Source organism: Nothobranchius furzeri, chromosome 11, assembly GCF_043380555.1.
Source record: "Nothobranchius furzeri strain GRZ-AD chromosome 11, NfurGRZ-RIMD1, whole genome shotgun sequence".
Classification (NCBI taxonomy): Eukaryota; Metazoa; Chordata; class Actinopteri; order Cyprinodontiformes; family Nothobranchiidae; genus Nothobranchius; species Nothobranchius furzeri.
In genome coordinates this window covers 28,718,605-28,743,814 of record NC_091751.1, presented here as the reverse complement: position 1 = coordinate 28,743,814, position 25,210 = coordinate 28,718,605, and the positions used below count along the sequence as shown (strand labels likewise).

Here is a 25,210-nt window from a genome sequence, read left to right as displayed (position 1 = left end):
GCGGCCGGGCAACGGCAGGTGAAACGTTCCTAGCCTACATGAAGTGAAACTGTTTAATTGTAACATTAATATGTTACTGGACACGCTGGTCTGGTTGGTTAGACCAGTGTTTGAAGTGGAAAACACACACACACACACACACACACACACACACACACACACACACACACACACACACACACACACACACACACACACACACACACACACAAACCAATTAAAATAATGCTGATAGCGTGGACTAGAAGACAGGTGATGGTTTACGTATTTAAATGATGATCAGGCTGCTGTAAAATGTAATCTCCATCCACATCCAGACACAATTATCCTCTATTCTTTCTCTATTTGCTCTGCTCTTGTCTGGGCTGACGGTGCACGCGGCGCGCGTAACTAGCGGCTGATGCACATTTTACGCATTTGGAGAGGTGGGCTGGAAGCTTTGTTTTTACTGGAAGATGGTCCACTTTACGCACGGGTGTAGACTACATATTAATGACAAATCAATGAAAATTAAATTGAGAGTTTTTACTTCATATTTTAGAAATAAAAATGACGGGGGAACACATTTATGACGTATTTTTAAACGAAATTTCTAGCGCGACCTGCCTGCTTCACTGAAGTCGCTGCTTATTAAGGTCTGTCCAGAATTACCGTGGCCCACCCAAAAATGAAAACCTGGCGCCGCGCCTGTTATAAACCTCTGCAAATTGTTGTTCTTCACTTTATCAAACTCAGACTTTGTACAGCTAATGTCAAGATGTAAAATTATGAATTCAGTCGAGCTCTTCCGTCCCTCCTTCTCCTGCTCTCCTGGAAATTATGGACAACCCTGAGCATTCTCTTCACAAGACTGTCCAACAACGGAAGAGTGTCTTCAGTCAGAGGCTTCTTCAGTTTCGCTGCAACACTGACTGCTACTGGAGATCCTTCCTGCCAACAGCCATTTCAGTATACAACAACTCTTTGATGACTTGATTATTATTATTATCCTGAGCTACTACAGCAATCAATTTCCCTCTGGGATTAATAAAGTATTTTTGAATTTGAATTTAATTGAACTGAAACCCGACATCGGCTGTCAGAAGCGGGAGGTGAAGAAGGAGATGAGGCAAACAGAGTGAGTGTGCGACGTAAAGAAACCAGACTGGTGTGGAGGTGAGCAAAACAGCTGGAAAAGTGTGGGTGTTGAATCCCCCACGGGTGCGACGCCCATGCGAGCGACCGGTACCGGCTGCTGTCATGTTGTGAGCAGCGCTCTGCTGTCTGAGGGTAGGCCCCGCCCACAACGCTGCGGCCGCTGTGGCTCCCAGTGTTTTCTTTACTGTGGGAAACGGGTAATAATGGCTCTTTGATGGGAACAGGTTGCCGACCCCTGGTATAAGATCTGAGCTGGTAAAACAAAAATCCTCATCAGCAGGCGTTTTTTAAAGTGGGGGGGACACAGCTGCCAATCACAAATTTTGCCGGGGACATGTCCCCGGCGTCCCCGGTTAAAATGACGCCTATGATTCTCACTATGGAGTCTGTGATACAGTCAGTGGTACGGTGCTGGTCTCAGGTCAGGCTGGCCCCCAACAACCCCTCCCCAACCCAGGTCTGCATCAAGGTGATCTGTCTCAGTAGGGAGAAGACGTGTGAACACAGGAAGTGATTGAAGTAGAGCTTTGTTGTCAGGATCACACACACACACACACACACACACACACACACACACACACACACACACACACACACACACACACACACACACACACACACACACACACACACTGTCTTACTAGTTATAGATACTTTCCTGAACAGCCTCTGTTTAGATAAATAGAGTTTACATCCTACAGGACAACCTCAGGGCCCCTAGAGACTGCCTCTGACCTGGGTCTGAGGTCTGAACTAGAGCCCTGCACGGGCCTAAAATCTGAGCCCGTGTCCGGCCCGGCCCGAGGGGATGGAGCCCCAGCCCGACCCGGTCTGAAAAGGTTTTCAGGATTCTCTGGCCCGACCCGAGCCCGACCTTTTTTAACCAACTACATGAAAACAAAGTGCGTCAATCCTGACCAATGTGTTAAAAGACGTGCAGGATCCGATCAATTTGTTTTTCCCTCATTTACCGTCACGGAGATGACGGCGCACTGGCTCTGGTGTTAATCAAGTTAAATTTTATCTCTTTCCAACAATTTCCACAAGAAAACAGAACAGTCAAAAGCAGGGCTTGTGTTGACCGGACAGTTCCCGTATTTGACGGTTTATTTTGACGGAGAAAGAATAGAAAGAATTACCCCGACGCATGCAGACAAACTGACATTTTATTCTACGCACATCGCAGATGTAGCTAAATCACCCAAGAAAAGATTCCCATCTGAACATCTGAGCTGGACACTGCTCAGCGCAGCTCGCTGTCAGCGCATATGTGCACAGCGAGCTGAAGTTGTGGAGATTGGCTTGGAGCGCATCGCAGAACCAGAGCGCATGCGGGAAGGTTCCTCCCACTGAAGCGAGTGTTTTCCAAACCCTGTCGCTCAGAGAGACTTGTCACTTAGAAAATGTTCCCTGATTATAAAACTTTGGCTGAATTGTGCTTGTTCCTGTTTCCAATGTGGCGACACATCCAGGAGCCGTCTGAGGAGAAGCCCAGAATCTCACATCTTCAGCTCAGACAGCGCCGATGATTACGCACAAGCGTGACCCGTCAACCCGGTCTCACAGTAAGACTGGGTTGGGCCTGTTCAGGTTTACGCAGACAATCTTTACATAGAATTGACTTACAGATACAAAATTAATTCAGTAAAATATAAAGCATTTTATTTAAATATCCATTCATTGTTTTCCAGGCACAGAGAGCCGCATCAGATGGATGGAAGAGCCGCGGGTTGCCGACCCCTGGTATAGCCTATAAAATGACATGTTTTCTCCAGGACCAGAGAGGACGCAAACTCAATACATCTCTTTTATTGTGAGGTAATAATTTCTCCGAGTTTTGCGGGTGCGGGCGGGAGTGTAACACACACGTTGCAGTTGCGGGCGTAATTGTCAGAAATTCAGCGGGAGCGGGCAGGAGGGGGATGAAGAAAAGAGTCCCGCGCGGGGCTCCACTGCTGCGTTTAAGTGTTTCAATTTTTTTAATGAATTCGATTAAAAATAAAGGCGCCCGGCCCGTGTCCGAGGTAATTACACAGTCGTTGGCCCGAAGCCCGGCGGTCGGGCCCTCGGGCCGTCGGGCCAGACCGACCCGAGGGCCTAGGGCTTCAGTGCAGGGCTCTAGTCTGAACGACCGACTCACAGAACTTTTAATCAAATGCAATTTCAGATAAATCCCATCAGTCTGGGAGCCTAAATCTAGAAGCTTTCTAAAAGACTAAGTATATGTATAATTTCTATAAATTATACTTCTTTTGAAACCCATCACTGGTCTGAATGCGGGTTTACAAACAGTAAAACCCTAGAAAAGTGAACACAACAAAGGATATATAAAAAGAACAACCTGAATAAACCTGACATAAAGCATATAATCACACATGTAAAGTTCATCTAAATCCACTCAATAGTCAAGCTGCAGAATCTGCCATTTGCCCTCTGTTTTTCTCCGTGCCTGCTTCGTTGATGTCACTTTCACAAAGCTCATTTGTAGTCCTGCACTTATTACACAAAACTTAAAATAACGTTTCCTCCCTTTCGAAAATAAACACGTTCTTGGTATTAAAATGCATCTTCATGGACATCATATGTGAAATCCATGGCACACAACAAGCAGAATTAGAAAATAGCATTTTTAGCTCCATGTTTTTGTTCTTCCGGGAACCCGTGGTCCGGAAGTAGATGGGCATGACTTCGGCTCCCTATGGAGCGCTGTCTGTCACCTATGACAGAATGTGGAATCTTGCGTTACCATAGTTACAGCTCAGGCGCATTGTTTAAAATGCTTTATTATTAAGGCTAGAACCTTTCAGACTTCAGTACAAGTTCCATCTCGAGAGAGTAGGACCTTTTCTCTGCGGTCTCTGTGTTTGCTGACTGGTCTTCCAGAGAGCACCTCTAGCAGGTAATACAACTACCCACAAACAACCTAGCCCAACACCTGACATGTTTAGACTTTTAGATGTATCTGAAGTGTTTCCTGTGCGTTACTGGGAGACTTTAACATCCCTCAAGGTAAACTGGTTTTATTATTTATATAAAATACACCTGCTGGAAAAAACAAAATAAACAAAAAAAAAAAAAACCCTTAAGCAGGTCAGATTACAGATAAACAGTCAAGATAAAACTACTTTGAATCTGAAATATGAGTTATAAACGTATATTTCTATAACTAGACCTACGTGCTATCTGCCGTGTACAGTAGCGGTGTCTGGAGAAGGGACTGATCTTTATTTCTGTACCAGTTTGTCAGAAATAGAAAGAAATGCCACTTTTCAACTTCAATAACATTAAGTGAGCAAACTATTTAGATTTGTTTACATTTAAAAATGGATCCATCAGCTAATAGAAGAGTCATTTGGCTTGATTTAGCAAACAGAGAAGTCAAGAGGCTCAACTGCAGGTTATCTTTATGTACGTATTGAACTTCTAACTAACTTATAGCTTTTGTCACATTGCTCTTTGATTAAACACTACCAGGAAAGCTGAAATCTCTGTTTATATTTATAACCTTTACTGCTATATGAGCTTCAAGACCAAAGGGAAATTTATTTGATGTCAAACGGTTTGTCATTTGTCTGAAGAGGATTGCATCATCTTCTTTATGTTCTGATATCGTTTTATTAAATATATTTCTACGTCATCAAACATCTGGTCTCTGATCCGATCATTCTTATGCATAAGAGGTACACCTGATGGTGGCTCATTTTATGCTAAATCACGTTTAGAGGGACAGGATGACAGAATTTAAAATGCAAACAAATATAAATCTTTTAAAAAGTAATGAAGTTATTGAATATAATATAATATGTCAAGCTTTTCTTTATTTGTACTTTACTTATTTTCTTCAGGTCTACTTTTCACTTTTACTTCACTCATTTTTAAAGCCACTATCTGCACTTCCTACTTCACTACAATAGGGAGCCTACGACTCCTCCCTTTCCGGTCGGCTCATGGGTCCCCGGAAGAAGGAAATGCAAGTCAACTGAGCTAAAACTCTATTTTCTAATCCACTTTGCCTTACGTCCTGGATCGCACACATGTTGTACTTCAATTGAAATGACATCCAACGATGCGTGTTTCAATCATCCCAGTCACGTACTTAGAAATGCATCATCTTGTAAATGTTCGATGTTAGCGTGACTACAAATCCGACATCGACATGTTGCGTATATGACGCCACCACAGAATCTCTGCCATTTGCCCTCTGCTTTTCTCCGTGCCTGCTTCGTTGATGTCACTTTCACAAAGCTCATTTGTAGTCCTGGACTTATTACACAAAACTTAAAATAACGTTTCCTCCCTTTCGAAAATAAACACGTTCTTGGTATTAAAATGCATCTTCATGGACATCATATGTGAAATCCATGGCACACAACAAGCGGAATTGGAAAATAGCGTCTTTAGCCCCGTTGACTTGCATCCATGTTTTTGTTCTTCCGGGAACCCGTGGTCCGGAAGTAGATGGGCATGACTTTGGCTCCCTATGGAGCGCTGTCTGTCACCTATGACAGAATGTGGAATCTTGCGTTACCATAGTTACAGCTCAGGCGCATTGTTTAAAATGCTTTATTATTAAGGCTAGAACCTTTCAGACTTCAGTACAAGTTCCATCTCGAGAGAGTAGGACCTTTTCTCTGCGGTCTCTGTGTTTGCTGACTTTGGTCTTCCAGAGAGCACCTCTAGCAGGTAATACAACTACCCACAAACAACCTAGCCCAACACCTGACATGTTTAGACTTTTAGATGTATCTGAAGTGTTTCCTGTGCTTTACTGGGAGACTTTAACATCCCTCAAGGTAAACTGGTTTTATCATTTATATAAAATACACCTGCTGGAAAAAACAAAATAAACAAAAAAAACCCTTAAGCAGGTCAGATTACAGATAAACAGTCAAGATAAAACTCATTTGAATCTGAAATATGAGTTATAAACGTATATTTCTATAACTAGACCTACGTGCTATCTGCCGTGTACAGTAGTGGTGTCTGGAGAAGGGACTGATCTTTATTTCTGCACCAGTTTGTCAGAAATAGAAATAAATGCCACTTTTCATCAGTGAATAAGTTATAACTTTAATAACATTAAGTGAACAAACTATTTAGACTTGTTTACATTTAAAAATGGATCTAGTGTTGAACGAGTTCCTGATTAAAAAGAGCAAAGGCTGCTGAATAAACCACATAGAGTAGAATAAAGTGATTTCTCCAGCTGTGCTTTTATAATCTAGATCTACACGCGGTGGTTTCTGGTCGCTGTAGTGATGCTGACTCTCAGCTGGGATCTGTGGCTGTTTTGTACACATCTGACCTAAAACTGAGCAGAAGGATGTGAACAGAAATCCTTTTTGTTTCCATCTCCGTTTGATCCTAAAAGTGTGTTTCTGAACGAGCCGGATAAGAAAACGAAGCACAGCCTGATGTAAACAACACAACTGAAAGTTTCTCTTCATAGATCTGAAACCTGCTGAGACAAAAACATAACGTATCTCCAGTGAGACTGCGTTCGGTTTAAAACATGAAGAATAAACTAAATTCGCAACTGAAATCCAAACGTTTCACTTAGTGAAGGAAAACACAACAATAATCTTCAGAAACTGGTGTTTAAACAGAGTGCTGGAGATGAAATGGTTCACATGTAACAGCAGCTGTTGCTTCGGTCGCTGTGATAAACATGGATCTGACTGTAGAAACTGATCAGAGATCAGTTTGTTACCAGTAACAGTGGATGTGATGTGTCCTGTTTGATGTCTCTGATGCCATGATGTCTGACGTCTTGTGACGGGTTTTAAAGCTTCTTCTTCTCATCCTGTGTCACAGAATGATGGAGGACAACATGAACCTCCTGGAGAGTTTTGAGAGGGACATGGGGGACTTCTCCCTTCTGGACGAGATCCTTCAGGACTACCAGGCCTTTCCTTTTTCTCCTCCACCTTCTCCTCTTCTTGAACATCCTCCCTCACCTCTCCTTCCTTCTATTTCTCCTCCACCTTCTCCTCTTCTTCGACATTCTCCCTCACCTTTCCTTCCTTCTTTTCCTCCTGCTTCACCTCCCCCTCCTCCATCTCCTTTTTTAGCTCCTCCACTTTCTCCTACTGCTTTTCTTTACCTCCCACCCTCTCCTCCTGTTGTTTCTTCTCTGCCATCACCTCATACTTCCACTGCCTCTTCTCTGCCACCATCCTTTCTTCTTCCTGGCATTCCACCTGCTGCTCCTGTTTCTCCTCCTCATACTTCCACTGTCTCTTCTCTGCCACCATCCTTTCTTCTTCCTGACATTCCACCTGCTGCTCCTGTTTCTGCTCCTCATACTTCCACTGTCTCTTCTCTGCCACTATCCTTTCTTCTTCCTGGCATTCCACCTGCTGCTCCTGTTTCTGCTCCTCATACTTCCTCTGTCTCTTCTCTGCCTCCATCCTTTCTTCTTCCTGGTACTCCACCTGCTGCTCCTGTTTCTGCTCCTCATACTTCCTCTGTCTCTTCTCTGCCACCATTCTTTCTTCTTCCTGGTACTCCACCTGCTGCTCCTGGTTGTGCTCCAGTCTCTAACCTAAAGTAAGTTTTGACTTGACCGTTTCAGAATAAAATATCTATAAAGTTTACCACATTTCCAGGATGTAGATGCTGACAGGTGTGTGTTGTGTTTTGTCTCTACAGTAAGAGAAAGCGTGAGCACCAGCAGCAGGACCGCCCCTATGTGAAGAAGCCACTAAATGCCTTCATGATCTTCCTGCGGGATCAGAGGCCAAAGGTGGTGGCTGAGCTGAATCCGAAAGACAGCGCTGCTGTCAACGCCGTCGTAGGCCAGAGGGTAAGTGTGTTTGCGACAGAATGATGATGGTTTTGCTTCCGTGGATTATTTTTCACCAACAGCTTCTTTCACTGTCTTCTGTTCACAGTGGAGGGAACTGTCTCCTGAGCAGAGGAGCCTCTACTTCGACCAGGCTCACGAGGAACAGAGGCTCCACATGCAGCAGCACCCGGGCTGGGTCCCCAACTACAACCCTGTACGTACACTCTGCTCAGACACCATGAACTCACACACCTGATGCTGATGAACACTTACTGATATAAAACTCTTGTGTGTGTTTTTGGGACCAGAAGGCAAAACGCGTTAAGAAGGAGCCAGCCGCCAGCTCTGCAGGTAAGAAACATTTCTGTGGATCATTAGATGTGATGATGTCACCACAGCTTGACTGTTGAATGGATTTAGATGAACTTTACATGTGTGTTTGTATGCTTTATGTGAATGTTTGTGTTGGTTTTATTCAGGTTGTAGAAGCTAAGTGTTTCCTTTAAAAAGTCCCAGAACTGATGGTATTTTTATCTTTCTGTTGCAGCGTCCAGCAGCCCAGGAGGGAGCAGCTGCAGCCAGTGACCAACATCTGGAATATCTTTTTATATATCCTTTGCTGTGTTCACTTTTCTAGAGTTTTACTGTTTGTAAACCCACATTCAGACCAATGACCACACACACACACACACACACACACACACACACACACACACACACACACACACACACACACTGACACTCACACGCATTGCACACACACACATGCACACACATCACACGTACACACACGCACACACATCGCACACGCATGCACACACGCACGCATGCACACACATCGCGCACGCACACACACACGGACACACATTTACGCACGCACACACACACACACACACACACACACATCGCATGCACACACACATCGCACACATACGCACATACATCGCACACACACACACGCACACATAGCGCGCGCACACACACACACACACACACACACACACACACACACACACACACACACACACAGATAAACATTAATTCTTTGTGGGACAGGGTTTGGGACTAGGGTGAGGGTGGGATGGGTGAGGTTGTCAACCAGCAGCCTCGCCCTTCAACCACCTGCTCTGGCCCTTGACCTGTCCTCTTAGTTTTTGCACCACAGACACGTCACGTTTTTTTTTCTTTCTTTTTCTGGAGGGTGGGAACAATGGTAAGTTGGGAATCTGCTATCTGCAACTAGTAGGATTCCCCTGTCAGGACACCACCTCCCCTTTCTTATTGCATGCACACACACACACACACGCACGCATGCACACACACACACATCACACACACGCACACACATCAAGCACGCACGCACACACACACACATTGCGCACGCACGCACACACACACACACACACATCGCGCACGCACGCATGCACACATGCACACACATCAAGCACGCACACACACACGCAAGCATGCACACACACACGCGCACACACACACATGCACACACAAACACACACACACACATCACACACACACACATTTTAGTAAATTAACTCAATCTGTTATTTGTGGCTTTTTTCATTCCAGACTGGACCCTTGGACACCTGGCACACTGGACACCTGGAACCGTGGACACCTGGGTCCTTGGACCCTCAGACACCTGGAACACTGGACACTGACACTTAGACACCTGGACCCCACGACACCTGGGTCCTTGGACCCTCAGACACTGGACACATGCACAAACACCTTTTAATAAACCTTTTAAATGTTTTATCTTTGCTCAGTTTTTTGTTTTCTACACTTCAGTTCACAGTCAAACCTGAAGACTTGGTAATGAACTTGGTTTGAGTTAAAATTGTCACGATGGGGAGCCAAGAGGAGGTTGGGACCCAAAGATGCAGAGAACCAGATTACGCTTAGTGGAGCAATAAAGTAAAAATCCTTTTATTAATGATCAGTCCCAAAAAGCAGGGAGCCAAAACACAAAATCAAAGTCCCAAAATACAAAACCTAGAATCCAAAACGAAGATCCAAGACTAGAGAGGGGAAACAAGACAAAGGTGACAAATACAATGGGTCCATGATGGGAGACAGATAAGCTGCAGGTGTGTGGGGAGAGAAACCAAGTGAAAGCAATTAACTAATCAGGGAAGAAACTAACATGACCTAAGAGTAAAAACCTAAAGACAAGAAAAGCAGCAAAAATAACTAATATTCTAAGGGGAAGGAAAACTACAAAAACCTGTGGGAAAACATACTAAAGAGACTAATAAAATGAAAAGCTGAACCTAAAAAAACTGTAGAGGGGTGACTGTGGGAGACCAAAGGAACACAGGACCTGGGAGGGATCACCTGGAGGGCTGAAGACCAGGGGACACATGAGGAACACAAAGAGACACATAAGGGGATTCTTAGAGGGGGATGGAGCACACAAGGAAACACATGAGGGAGACGCAGACGCAGACCATGACAAAAATGTTCAAACTTTTCTCATTATAGTTTTACTTTGTCTAAATCTGAACCATGGAGTTCATTTTATTTCTATAGTCAGTTTACCACAGCTACAGCTGAACCATGCTGCTTCACAAGGTGAGGAACAGATTAAAACCATCGACATATATACTGGACAATTTGTGCCCAAATGGGAGGTTCCCATCGCTGCCATTTTGACTGTGTCACAGGTCCCGTCATGCCCAGACAATCCAAAAATGGGAAAAGAAGTGGAGCTAAGGGTGGCGCTGCTCAGTTTGGAACAGGGTTGGAACAAATGAACCAGTGTATCTACTAGCTAACTTGGATAACCCAAGAAGCTAAGAAGGGCTCCTTGGACCGGAATATCCCACTCGCACGGCAGAGTGGCTCCCATGCAAAGCTGTAGTCATGATGGTTGCCTGTGGAGATCTAATATGGACTGGGACTGTTAAATTACAAGCGATGCCTCAGACCGCTGCAATCGTAACAGGGAGCTGTCATAAAGTGCCTCATAACACTAATCCAGATTATGCGTTTTTGTTATTTTATGGATTTTTTCCCCTAAAATCCAGGTTACAAAAAAAATATCTTTTGATTATGCTAAATGGTCACCTACACTATAACCAGAATTCAAACATATATGTAATTTAGATTTTTAGAGAAAAAGATGGTCAAAATATCTCATAATGCTGATCCAGATTATGCATTTGTATATTTTCAAGAATCAATTTCTCAGAAATGCATAATCTGGATAGGAGTTACTTTGACCTGCTCAAACCACAATCTCAGAAAGGTGCTTTGACTCCCTCATACTTTAGTTTATATAGATAGAGCTGAAATTACACCTTTAGCTGCTGGCAAGCCTCAGGATTGATTGAGGCTGCAGTAAAAAAAGAAGAGGCACAAGTATACAAGTATTTAGAAGATGCCACCTAAAAGAGGTAATATCAATGAGGAAGAACTGGAGGACATAAAGAAATCTTTGAACTTTATGTCAGAAGAGATTACAACCATTGCAAAACAACAAAAACTGATAATCAATTTAATTGAGGATATTAAAGAATTAAGAAGGCAAAGTGAGGAAAAGGACAAGAAGATTGCTATGTTGGAAGTACGAGTGGCAGAATTGGAACAATATTCGAGGATATCAGATGTAATAGTAACGGGTCTGGAAACCAAGCACCAGACATATGCACGAGCAGCAGCTGAAGAGAGAGGGGAGCCGCCTGAGCAAGAGTTGCGCTCCCTGGAAGAACAGGTAATAGCATTTTTCAATAGTAAAGGTATTGAAATGGATAGTAGGGACATTGAGGGGTGCCGTACTCTTCCAAGGAAAAACAAGAATCAAAAACCTGCCATTATTATAAGATTTGTGAATAGGAAGCAGAAAAAAGAGCTACTGAAGCAAGGAAGAAAGTTGAAAGGAACGAATGTGTATGTTAATTAACATCTAACCAAGAAAAATGCAGATATTGCAAGACAAGCAAGATTATTAAGAAAACAGAAGAAAATACAGTCAACCTGGACATCAGATTGTAAGGTGTTCATTAAGTTAAATGGAACACCGGAGCAGGCAAAGGTCTTTGTCATCAAAGAGCTGATGGAACTGGAAAAATACGGCTGATAAATGTAAGGCAAACCATGGGGATGGTTGATGGTACTTTTAATGAATTGTCAAATAGGATGGGACTAGGTCTAGACGAAGTATTGTTAGAGGTGATGGTGTGTGGATAAGATATATAACAAAGTCAGATGGCTGACAGATTTCAAGTAACAAATCAAATGGTTGTTGAAACTGGGGCATTGGGGTATGATAGCAATATAGATCCTGACTGTAATACTAAAATGTTAAAGGACTGTAGTTATTATACAATGGAACAACTTAATAGGAGCATAGAGGGGGTAAGAATATAACTATGGTTCATTTCAATAGTAGAAGTCTATATGCAAACTTTCAATTCATTAAAGCATATATAGCACAGTTTAATCAACCATTTGATGTGATAGCAATATCAGAGACTTGGATAAACACTGGAAAAGAAGAGGATTTTGAGATGGAGGGATATGAGCTCCTCCATCTAGATAGGACAAATAAAAAAGGAGGTGGGGTGGCACTCTATGTCGATAAAAATTTAAGGTTTGAAAAAATGAGTAGAATGACGAGGGTGGTAGATGGAGTGATGGAATGTATAACAGTGGAAATATATATGAACAAACAGAAATATATCATTGTTAGTTGCATATATAGAACACCAGGACCAAAGATTGAGACTTTTAAGGACATTATGGAGGACATCTGAATCAGAAAAGATTGTTTATTTGTGGAGAATTTAATATTGATTTATTGAACCCAAATCATAATAAGAGTTCTGAAGAATTTATTGAGTCAATGTATTGTATGGGATTATTTCCCCTGATAACAAGACCGACGAGAATAACCACTCATGGTGCAACTCTATTAGATAATATTTTTACAAATGTAATGGAAGAAAATATAAAAGGCGGGATATTGATAAATGATATAAGTGACCACTTACCAGTTTTTGTAACTTATGACTGTTGCTATAAAGTTCATAGGAATGTATGCAAGATGATATATAAAACAATTAGAACAGAAAAGGCAATGCAGTGTCTCAAAAATGAGTTAATAAAACAAGATTGGACTATTGTATATAAACTTAAGGATGTCAATAAAGCCTATGAGGCATTCTTAAGTATATTCATGGCCTTATTAGAGAAAAATAGCCCACTTATTGAAGTCAACAGGAAAGACAAGTATACAGGAAGACCATGGATGACGAAGGGACTGCAAAATGCCTGTAAAAAAAAGAACACCTTATATAGAGAATTCATTAAAAAGAGAACTACAGAATCTGAAAAGAAATATAAAAAGTATAAAAATAAATTAACTAACATAATGAGAACTTGTAAAAAAGAATACTTCATCAAAAAGTTAGAAGATAATAAAGATAGCATGAAAGGGATATGGAATGTATTAAATAGTATAATAAAAATTGCACCAAGGACTAATGACTACCCTGGGTATTTTATGGAAGGGACAAATACTATTAGTAAAATGAACAAAGTAGTAGATGGATTTAATGATTTTTTGTACATATAGGGCCAAAACTAGCTGCGGAAATAAAGGTTGATATGATAGAAAAGGAGACTGGAGGAAACATTGAAAGGAATGCAAGTTCAATGTTTTTAAGAGCAGTGGAAGAGAAGGAGATATATGATATTGTCAGTGGACTTAAGAACAAAACAAGTACTGACTTCCATGATATTGATATGTTAACAGTAAAGAGAGTAATTGATGGTATTGTAAAACCGCTACAATATATTTTTAATTTGTCTTTCCAGGAAAGGGTTTTTCCACAAAAAATGAAAGTAGCAAAAATTATCCCCATTTATAAATCAGGAGAAAAGCATTGTTTTACAAATTATAGACCAGTGTCGGTACTCTGCCAGTTTTCTAAGATACTGGAAAAACTATTTCTAAAAAGACTTGATAACTTTGTGGATAAACACGATCTGTTGGCAAATTGCCAGTATGGGTTTAGAAATAACAGATCAACAGTTTTGGCATTGATGGATTTATTGGAAGAAATAACTGAATGTATGGATAACAAGAAGTATGCACTTGGAGTTTTTCTAGATCTAAAAAAAGCATTTGATACTGTTGACCACAAAATTCTAATAATCAAACTGGAGAAATATGGGTTTAGGAGTGTGGTATTGGATTGGATAAAAAGCTATGTGATGAATCGACAGCAATATGTACAAATAAATGAGTTTAAATCTAAATTCTTGGATACTGAATGTGGAGTACCTCAAGGTTCAGTATTGGGACCAAAATTGTTTATAATGTATATAAATGATATTTGTAAAGTATCGAAGATCCTAAAGTTTGTAATTTTTGCAGATGATACCAATATACTTTGTTCAAGTGGGGAATTTCAACAGGTTGTGGAGGTGATATTAAAGACGTGGTTTGATAGAAACAAATTGTCCTTAAATTTAAATAAAACAAAATTTATGTTATTCGGAAACCATAAGAAAGATATTAACATTGAAATTTGTGTTGATAATGTATATCTAGAAAGGGTTAATACCATAACATTTCTTGGTGTGATCATTGATCATAAGGCCTGTTGGAAATCACACATCACTTATGTGAGGGGAAAGTTAGCACGGGGCATTGCTGTCTTGGGGAAAGTAAAACATTTTCTGGATAGGAAAACATTATATATGTTATATTGTACTTTACTATTACCTTACATGAGCTATTGTGTAGAGGTTTGGGGAAACACATATAAAAGTAATATTCAGACTATAATCATAATGCAAAAAAGGGCTATTAGACTAATAAATCAGGAGGGGTATAGGGCTCACACAAACACACTCTTTATTAAGACGCAAGCTTAAAAATTCCAGGACCTGGTCAAGTTTAAAACAGTGCAAATAATATATAAGGCAAGGAAAGGGATGCTCCCAATTGAAATAAGTAAACGGTTCTTAGAAGGAGAAGGGAGGTATAATTTTAGAGGGAAGTGGAATTTAAAAGTACAAAGAATAAGAACAACATTGAAAAGTATGTCTATTTCAATAGCGGGCGTTAAATTCTGGAATGAGTTAACAGAAGAAATAAAGGACAGTAGCGATATAAACCAGTTTAAAATAAAACTCAAAAAAGAAATGTTAAATAAGTATAAGAATGAAGAAAATAAAATTAACCCAGGATAGCATGCAAACTGATGTTTAATCTATTCTACAAATTAGAAAATCTAAATATAGTTCTAGTTGAACATGAGAATTTTATTTATTAAGTATTATTGTTATTTTTTTTTGTTTTGTTATTTTTCGTTTTGTTTTTGAAGGCATTGTAAATGTTTTGTTGTTTAAATTTTGATGATGAGGATGTAAACATGAGTGGGTAGGGCTAAATAAGTATACACTTCTCCCTACTCCTTTTCAAACAACTGCATGGAATGATTTTATTAAATGTTGGTGAATGTATATGTTTGAAATAAAGTGAACTGAACTGAAAATGTGTACGTGAAATGTAATTATAACATTCAAAACATAATATCATACAGGGTGTTGGAAACGGAAAACTTAAGATGGAAAACAAACTAAGGGCAAAACAAAATCTGGATGAGAAAAATTATGTTTATTGACCGCTGTTGATCTTAAATGCCTGGCTGAAGGGTAGCACAGTAGGTTCATGTATTTCGTTAGAGTAAAATTATAGCCTTAGGTTATCTGTAAATTTGATAGTTTACTTATTCTGTGAAACAGCTAATTTTGAAAAGGGTAAAAATAATAGCTGCTGTGGAGTTGTAGTCCATTTCCAGCTGTTTCCATTTTCCAGAACCATCAAGATTGTTTTTCCCACCATTCCCACCGGTGCGGATCATCCCAACTACCCCTGACTGCATCCTGGAGATCAGGGCGGGGCTAAATGTGAGCGGGGTTAAACGTTTAGAGCATAACATTGGTAATCAAATGACTTGTTTACTGGATGTCATGATAATTTTAAAGAGCAGATAATTACAGGCACCATTTTTGATCCAATCTGTTCTGATATTTTTATTCTTTTTTCTACTTTTGTATGGTATGTGTATTTGTAGCACATAGGAATTTGTGTCTTTTAACTATACTTTTGGTACCTATATAAAAGGTTCAGGCATTTGACAGACTATTCTTCGCACCTGTCAAAACCATTTTAATAGTTTATTTAATCACTGCTGCCTTTATTTTAATAGTAATTTCCCAAGTGAGTGTAAAACAGTATAGACAGACACGGGTAAACTTGTTGTACACTCAGTTATATCAGCTACATTAAGAGGACCAGAGACTTAAATTGTGCTGATACTTCTTAAAACATGCCAGGGTTTGAGGCGGGGTGGTGAGACATTGTGTGAGACACACAAGAATGCAGACTAAATTTTTCAAAAAAGGTAAATTTAATAGAACAAACAACAGCCAACACAGGAATAAAAAAAAGTACAAACAAATGAACCAAAAAGCACACAAAAAAACAAGAGAACCTCCAAAAAAACAATGTGAGGAAGAAAAAGAATGCAAAAACTGTGACACCGCTGTACTATGGCATTTCAAAACCAGAAAACACCTTCATCTTCCTTTTGTCCTCTATTTCTCTGCTGAACTCCTCATAGTCTGACTGAAAACTAAACATAAACAGGAATGGTTCCCTGCAATCATTCATCTCCTCTTCATCCAGGCCATCACAGAAGCATAACCTCTCCACTGCCCTCCGGCAAGCTTCCCTGTCCATGGTGATGACCTGGGGAAGGGAAAGGCTTCCTTTGAAGGACCTTGTGGTACACCACCTTGCTGCCTCAAAGGTGTCCTCAAGCAGAGACTTCTCCTAATCAAAAATAAAGACAATATTAAAATTACTGCGGTCAAGAGATTAAAAACATATTTTACATTAATTATGTATGATCTGTAAGTAATCTAATCTTTTAATCTAATAACTGTACATAATATAAGCCTTATTTTCAATGCTAACAGCTAGCCAAACAGCTGATGCTGTGGTCTTTCCAAACTGCAGCACGGAGGTGCATCTGTTACAGGAGAGAAGCTGTCAGCAGCCTTGATGCTCAGTGACACACCCATTACATCCAAATGGTAACAATAACTTTGGAAAAAAGTTGCAAGAAGGGTGAAAAAAACAGAGTAAAGATAACAAGGTCGCTGAAATAAACACTGCTGCAGCTAATCTCTCGCCGGTCTTGTCACTGTAACGTCAACCCTTCAACTTATGAGTTTACATCAACCCTTCAAGAACACCAGCAAGAAGCGTAAAAGTAAAGAAATTGGTTTATTTAAAAGTAAGTCCCATAAAGAAGCAGTAGATTAAAAATGATTAACATAATTAAAATATACAACACGTTAATCATGGCTGTAAAAATTAATTGCAAGTAATGGAATTATTTGACACCTCTCATTAAAATAGAGGTTGGAGAAGAAACAATGACACAAGAAAAGCCGACAATATATAACGTACTCTGTTCCCTGTGTCCAGTTCCAGCAAGTTGTCAGCCTCTGCTAGAAAGGAAAAAGACTGTAGTTCATAAAAAAGCATATTAACAGTGCAAGTTGTAAAAAAGATCAGTTGCTTAGCATTCTGGATTAATGAAAATAGAGAAATGACTGAAAAACTTGCTTTGAAAAAAAAAGTGCTCTGTCTGGAACGGTCTTAATTTTCTAATCTTGGCAAAGTAAGAATTTCATTGTGCAGAAAGCGTGTTTTTCTAGCTGTACATATGACAAAAGGTTGAATCTTGAATCTTCCCACATCCCATTTCGACAACCTTGGGGGTTGTGTACAATAATACTTGTTTGAACAATACCTGATGCTGCACAGACTAATTCAGTGAGGCAGGACTTCGTAGGAGGGACCACTTCCAGGCCCTGAAATAAGTGAAGGAATTATGCTTCAGTCTGCAAGCAACAGTTAAACTACAAGAATTAATCAAATTGTCTCTCACCTGTTTTACTCTTTCCTCTCTCCGTCTTTTTCGTGCCTGCACTCTGTCTTCCTCAGACCTTGGTGATGCAATGACAACATTCATTCACTATGAAAACATTCATGTTATTCTGTTGACACTTGACTGAGCAAAACGTTTTTTTTAATATCTGATAAAAAAAAAGTGTGATCATGGAGGGCACTTACGGCATGGGGAAGTGTTGCAGCAGAACAAGACACCACCATCTCCTAATTTGCCGCATGTTTTCCTTTGAAAAAGGAAATGCAGATTCAAATATGTGTTGAAGAATAATATCTTGTGTACATTTGAGCTCAAAAGTTTTGATAATTACATAAACACTGGAAAAGTTGCTGCTTAAGTTTTTATAATAGCAATTTGCATATACTCCAGAATGCTATGAAGAGTGATCAGATGAATTGCATAGCCCTCCTTTGCCATGCAAATGAACTTAATCTCTTAAAAATTATTCCACTGCACTTCATTGCTGTCATTAGAGCTGCTGAGATCATTTCAGTAATCGTCTTGTTCACTCAGGTGACAATGTTGACAAGCACAAGGCTGGATATCATTAAGTCAGGCTGATTGGGTTAGAATGACAGACTTGACATGTTAAACGGAGGTTGATGCTCTAAATCATTGTTCTTCCATTGTTAACCATGGTGACCTGCAAAGAAACGCATGCAGCCATCATTGCGTTGCAGAAAAATGGCTTCACAGGCAAAGATATTGAGGCAACTAAGATTGCACCTAACTCAGCAATTTATAAGATCACAAAGAATTTCATTTAAAGAGGTTCAATTCTTTTCAAGAAGGCTTCAGGGTGTCCAGTAATGACAGCCAACACCAGGATCGTCTCCTAAAGAAGATTTAGCTCTGGGGTCGGAGTGCCACCAGTGCAGAGCTTGCTCGGGAATGGCAGCAGGCAGGTGTGAGTACATCTGCACGCATAGTGAGGCGAAGACTTTTGAAGGATGGCCTGGTGTCAAGAAGGGTAGCAAAGAAGCCACTTCTCTCCAAAACCATCAGGGACAGATGGATCTTCTGCAGAAACAACAGTAGATCATGCCAGATATTAATATTGTTCTAAAACTTAATAAAGGAGCTTTAAGTCAATGTGTATATAATTACACATATCAGATTAGCACTCTAATCATAATAATAAAGCCCATCAGGTGTAGAACTCAGACACGGACATAAAAAGCTTAAAAAACTAACATTTCCCCCTGTAAAATATATTTTCCACCAAAAAGTAATCATGACCACACAACATATCTCCCCAAAGCTATAAAAGTGTTCCTACAGGTTTCTTCAACTTAAATTTAAGTCTGTTTAAGATCTTTCTAAAGCCATGTAGAAAATTAATACCTATTTCACGGCACTATCAGCAAAAAATAAATAAATAAATAAAAAATTATTGAACTAGTTTTCATTTATTTATCTATATAACTTTACCAATATATTTTGACAAAACACTGGGTGGGCACTTGGTAGAAGATCGGTTATATTTTTAAACAAATGGTTAAAAATATAACCGCATCTCTGGTTTGACATTAGAACCTTAACATTAATTTTTGTTGCCTATATTTTAGTTTAATTTTAAGATGTTTTTTTTATTATTGTTAATTTTATTACCCTAATTTCTTGCAGTATTTCTATTGTATAAAAGCAACAGTGCAAACAGTAAAGACACAAAATTGAAATAAATGTCTAAAAATAGCCTTTATTAATATGAATGCTTCTCTTCACTTGTTTGGAATATTTTGATGAACTTCAGAAGAAAAATGCAGTACAGAAAACTTACATCCAACACAAATTTTAAGACCCAGATGCCAAAATTGAAGGGTTTCTCCAGTCTTTTAAAGGTATTACTTTCAAATTCATAAATTCAATGCTTTTAAGACTCCGTGGGAACCCTGTAAACATTTCTCCACAAAAGTAAGTCGCCCCGCATATGTAAAATAGGCTATATGTATCATCTAAAACTCATAATGGGAAAAAAAACCTTTAATTTCCAAGTTGATAAAACATTCGCCCAACATTGGTCCTCGATATTGTTAAAACAGAGAAAGAAAAATCCTGGCTTACCTCCGTTTTGGCAGCTACTTCCCTCTGTCCCGGCTACAGCATTGCACACACACAGCACAGCGGTTTCCTGGTTCCATTAAGAGAAGGGCAGGAGTCAAATAGTTGTCTCCGCCCACCTCTAAACGTTTGACCCCGCCCACATTTAGCCCCGCCCCGATCTCCGGGTTGCAGCCAGGGGCTACTCCAACCCCGGACGACTCCTGAACGTCACTCACTCATCCGGGAAAGCACTGCGTTCTCATGAAGAAATGCAGCTTTTTGATATAACGTTTTTCTTGCTCCCGGGAACAAATATTTTTTTCAAGTATTTGTTCAAAATAAGTATTTGTAAAAAACACGTTATTTTTTGTCTTTCCGAATACCGTATTCGGGTTCGGCTCCACCCCTAATTGTTTGGGATGCCTTCTTTTCTAGTGATTAAACAAGTTTGTGGTGTTGCCATCACTTGCCTTGACGCTCTCCTTGCAAACTTTGCAAATGACGTTTCGCTGCTCTTTGTCATCTGGTGAAAAACCAAACCAGTTCCATATAATGGACGAGGCGTTCCTCTTCGGAACGAAAACCTCGTTGTCGCTCTCAGCCGCGGCCGAAGCCATGTTTGTTCACACGCAGGTGAAAACAAGCGGGGCACTAATATATTACTATGACTCACTCTGATTAGTTAGGTGTCAAACAAAGGCATGTCATTCGCCTGAGGTAAGTTCCCCCACTTCCCTTTTCATTCAGAGGCAGAATTTCAACAGCAGAGCTGTGAATCGTGATAAAAAGTTCTCTCAAAAATGACAGACCGTCAGATGTGTAGATCGTAAAACGGTCTAAAATCGTCATATCGCCCAGCCCTACTCCTAGCTGATCTCAGCGTGAACGCTTTGCCTGACCAGCTTTGGTCCACTTTGGTCCGTCTACATGGTTCTGAAAGAAAACGAAACATCTGTAATAAAACCAGTTTTGATCTAATTAAAATTACACCCATGCACCTAACATCTTCATCACGCTGTTGTAAAAACCATCTCTGACATTTCCTCTCCCTGGCTCGCACTGGTCAGTGAGGCGCTGTCTGCCTTTTCACTGCTCATTAATGGCGCCCAGTCAGACGCAAGCACGTGCAGCATGGAATGAGACACGTGTGTTAAAATTTATTTGTACAGGATTTAAAAAACTGACAGTGCTTCACAATAAATCTCAAGGCACCATAGATGAAATTAAGGACATTAAAGCAAAAATAAAATAGACAAAACAAAAATTCATACAGCCAAAATCTAGTTCAAGCCATTATACATAAATCAGCTGCTGTTAAAAACAATATAGAGATGATTTTATTACCGGATGTAGTATGTTTGTGTCCCTGCTACATAGTTCTGGAAACCCAGTTTTTTTTACTCGTTGTTTTTAGTGGTTGAAGGTTACTATAATAGCTTACTGCCTTTGTGTGTTTACCTCTAATCTTATTAATTTTCCTTTTTCTTTTCTGTAAGTGTTTGTGCTGCTCTAGCAAATGAATTTCCCCACTGACATTAATGTTCTATTCTATTCATCCACCTTGGACCAGTGCTCTAAAACATCTCCTGTTGTGTGAAAAACGGGTGTGGGAGTTTCAACACCAGCCCATTGTAATGTTCTGTTCTCAAACTTATAAAATAATTCTTCTTAGTCCGCTTCATGAGCCACCATTTTACTTTATTTGCCACTCGTTAGAACAACGTAACCCCTCCCACTTCCGGTTGCCACTACGGCAAACACGCAGGATAATAAGTACGGCATGCAAACATTATGAACAATCCAACATCTCCCTTTTTTTTTTAAGTCCGCCAGTGACATAGCTGGTATGCATTTAGAAATGGAACATCTTGAACATGAAAACACAGAACAGTCTGCTCAACATGGTAATATGTCAAGTTACTGTGACATAAAACTAACAATAACAATGCAACACAGAATATGCACACATTGGTACATCGACTTGACATGCTTTTTTTTTTTGTTTAGGGCAGCGATCCGCCTACACCCTTTACAATCACAGGTCAAGAATGACACTTGGTTTGACCACTCATCCTGATCTGGTGGTCAGGGTAGAGCTAGTGTCCCTGGTTGGTGTTGTAGTGTCTCTAGATGGCGACAGGGGCTCTGCTTGTTGTTGAGCTGCACTATCTGGCTGGGTTACCAGATCGGATGTTGGTGCTGGAGGTGCCGCTTTGGTGCCTCTCAGGTGCCGTCGGTTATGCCGTATAGTCTGTCCTTCGCCAGTGCGGATCAGGAAAGAGCGTGCGGTCTCTGCAGGTTGGATGATGACAGCCGGTTTCCAGTTTCCAGACTCGTGCTGAAAACGAATGTGGTCACCCTGCTGCAGCCTCGGTAGTGGTGTGGCGCTGCGATTGTAGTAGTGCCTCTGACGCTCTTGCCTTTCCAGCCGTGTTTTTTGCACGGCCGTCTGGCTTATGATGCGAGGCGACAGCTGGTGTCCAGTGATGGGAATCACTGAACACAGACGTCGACTCATGAGGAGCTGCGCAGGTGATCTGAAGCCGTCGACTGGCGTGTTCCTTTGCTCCAACATAGACAGGTATGGATCAACTCCGTGTGCATGAGCTTTATCCAGAACTGATTTGGCCGTTTGAACTGTTCTTTCAGCAAGGCCGTTGCTTTGTGGGTACAAAGGGCTTGAGGTCGTGTGGACAAAGTCCCATGTGACTGCAAAATCCTTGAACTCTCGACAGCTATACTGTGGTCCGTTATCCGAGACAAGCTTCTCTGGTATGCCATGCCTGGCGAATATGGCCTTGAGCTTTTTGATGACGGACCCTGCGGTGGTAGAGAACAGCCTCAAAGTAGCGGCTGTAATAGTCCACAACTACTAAGTAGTCCCGTCCACGCCATGTGAAGAGCTCTGAGGCCACGACCTGCCATGGTCTCTCAGGAATCTGGTGTGGAATTTGGGATTCGCTGCGCTCCGCTCCTGACATATGGAACAGTTTTCCACGGTGGCAGTTATGTCTCTGCCCATGCCTGGCCAGAAGAGGGCGTTCCTTGCTCTCTGCTTACTCCTCTCAATCCCCATTTGCCCAGTGTGGATTCTCTCCAGCATATTGTTTCTAAGGGCTGTGGGCACTATGATTTTGTCACCTTTAAAGATGATGCCATGGAAATGCGAAATTTCATCTCGGAAATTCCAGAAGTCCAACAGGGTTTTGGGGCATTTTTTCTGTCCTCAGGCCAACCATCCTGCATGGTTTGCCTCAGCAGGGTGAGCTGCGGGTCGCATCTTGTTGCAGCCTGTATCTCTGAGAGCTTTTTGTCACTTACTGGGAGGCTGTTTATCACTGAGTGGATCTGGTCTTCCATGCCTTCGCTCAGCGTGCTGTCTTGGTCGAGCAATGGTTTCCTGGACAGTGTGTCGGCCACAGGTAAGTCTTTTCCGGGCCGGTGCACAATCTGTATGTCGTATCTCTGCAGCTGTAACAGCATGCGCTGCAACCGAGCAGGGGCTACAGAGATCGGCTTCTTCAGTATGTGCTCCAACGGCTTGTGGTCTGACTCGACGAGGACTCTTCTGCCGTATATGAAGGTGTGGAAACGCTTGCATCCAAACAACACCGCGAAGAGCTCTTCTTCAATCTGTGCGTAGTTAACCTCTGTTGGGGTCAGTGTCTTTGAAGCATATGCTATTGGGTGTCCGTCCTGCATCAACACAGCTCCCAAACCATACTTTGATGCATCTACCTGTAGCCGTATCTCCTTGGTCGTGTCGTAGTAAGCCAGTATGGGGCCTGGTTCTCTGGTTATGAGGTCTTTCATTTGCTGGAAGACTCTGTCGTGATTCTGATCCCATATGAACTCCGAATCTTGCTTGAGCAGCTGACGCAGTGGTGCATTTACTTCAGATAGCCGTGGTGCAAATCTGGACAGGTAATTAGCCATTCCAAGAATTGTCTCAAGCTCTTTCTTGTTCTCAGGAGGTGGCATGTCTTTTATGGCCTGCAGTTTCTTTTTGGTCTGGCTGGATGCCCTCGCGGGTGAGTTTGTGTCCAAAGTAACTCACCTCTGTGGCTCCTATGACACATTTCTCTGGATTGAGACGCACTCCTCGCTCCCTTGTGCGCTCGAGCATGGCACGGAGGTTGTTGTCGTGTTCCTCCTTTGTCCTGCCAAACACGAGGATGTCATCCACGATGGCTACCACCCCATTGAGCCCTTCATATGTGTCATCGATTTTCCTTTGGAAAATGTCCTGTGCTGATATTATCCCAAAAGGCAGGCGCAGAAAGCGGTACCTGCCAAAGATCGTGTTGAATGTGGTGAGGAGCGATGACTTGGTGGTTAACTGGATGGCCCAATAGCCAGAGCGAGCATCCATGACACTAAAGTACTGAGCTCCTGCCAGCTTTGGTGTGATGTCATCCAGTGTTGGAAGCGGGTAACGGGGTCTTTTGATGGCTTTGTTTAACTCGCGAGGATCAAGGCACACTCTGAGATTCCCATTACGTTTCTCTGCGACCACCAGTCCGTTCACCCATTCTGTGGGTTCTTTTACTTTGATGATTATGTCGTTTTTCTCCATGTCGTCCAACTCCTGTTTCAGTCGTTCCCGCAGTGTGAAAGGGATTCTCCGTGGGGGGCACACAACGGGCGTGGCATCCGGGTCAATGTGTAAGTTGCATTCTCCTGGGAATTTCCCTATGCCTTTAAACACATCAGCAAACTCCTCCATGATGCCTGTGATCTGCACTGACATGACCAGCTTGACTAGGTTTAGATCTAGGTATGCTCTCAACCCCAGGATGGGAGGCGCTGCAGTTTCTACTATATCAAAGGTCAACATCTTGTGAATGTCTTTCCATCTGCACTTCAACTGGCAGGTGCCTTTGATGTTGAGTTTTTCTCCTCCATAGCCAGATAGTGTGTGTGTGGGCGGTGCCAAGCTGACCTGCTCGAAACGTTTCTTAAACAATCGGGCAGGGATGACGTTAGCAGTGGCTCCTGTGTCAAGCTTAAAACTCACGGTGTGATGACGTGAGCCTACTTCTACGTCAACGTAAGCCTGTTCATCAGCCTCCCCTTCATTGCACTTTGTTATGGAATCTATGAATAGCTCTGCTTCCTCGCTTGGAGTGTCAGGGTTGATAGAACACACCGGGTTGCGTTGGTTTGGTGCTACTGAACGGCATGCTTGGGCAAAGTGGTTCATTTTATTGCACTTTTTGCACCTCCTCCC

At 41.5% G+C, this 25,210-nt stretch overlaps 1 protein-coding gene across 1 annotated transcript; it reads left to right on the top strand.

Annotated features, from left to right (window-relative positions):
* Window positions 1-1,471: 1,471 nt before the first annotated feature.
* LOC139061930 (lymphoid enhancer-binding factor 1-like) lies at window positions 1,472-9,665 on the top strand. Its single transcript, XM_070541866.1, has 7 exons — window positions 1,472-1,606; window positions 3,864-4,036; window positions 6,952-7,686; window positions 7,789-7,942; window positions 8,031-8,138; window positions 8,233-8,275; window positions 8,472-9,665. Exons 1-7 carry the CDS (start codon window positions 1,472-1,474, stop codon window positions 8,507-8,509), a joined length of 1,386 nt encoding a protein of 461 aa, XP_070397967.1. The 3' UTR covers window positions 8,510-9,665.
* Window positions 9,666-25,210: the final 15,545 nt, after the last annotated feature.

Coding starts and splice junctions, on each gene's coding strand:
- LOC139061930 (XM_070541866.1), top strand. CDS start 1,472: ATGTCCCCGGCGTCCCCGGTTAAAATGACGCCTATGATTCTCACTATG. Junction 1,607..3,863: donor CAACCCAGGTCTGCATCAAG/GTGATCTGTCTC, acceptor CACCTATGACAG/AATGTGGAATCTTGCGTTAC. Junction 8,139..8,232: donor GGGTCCCCAACTACAACCCT/GTACGTACACTC, acceptor TTTTGGGACCAG/AAGGCAAAACGCGTTAAGAA.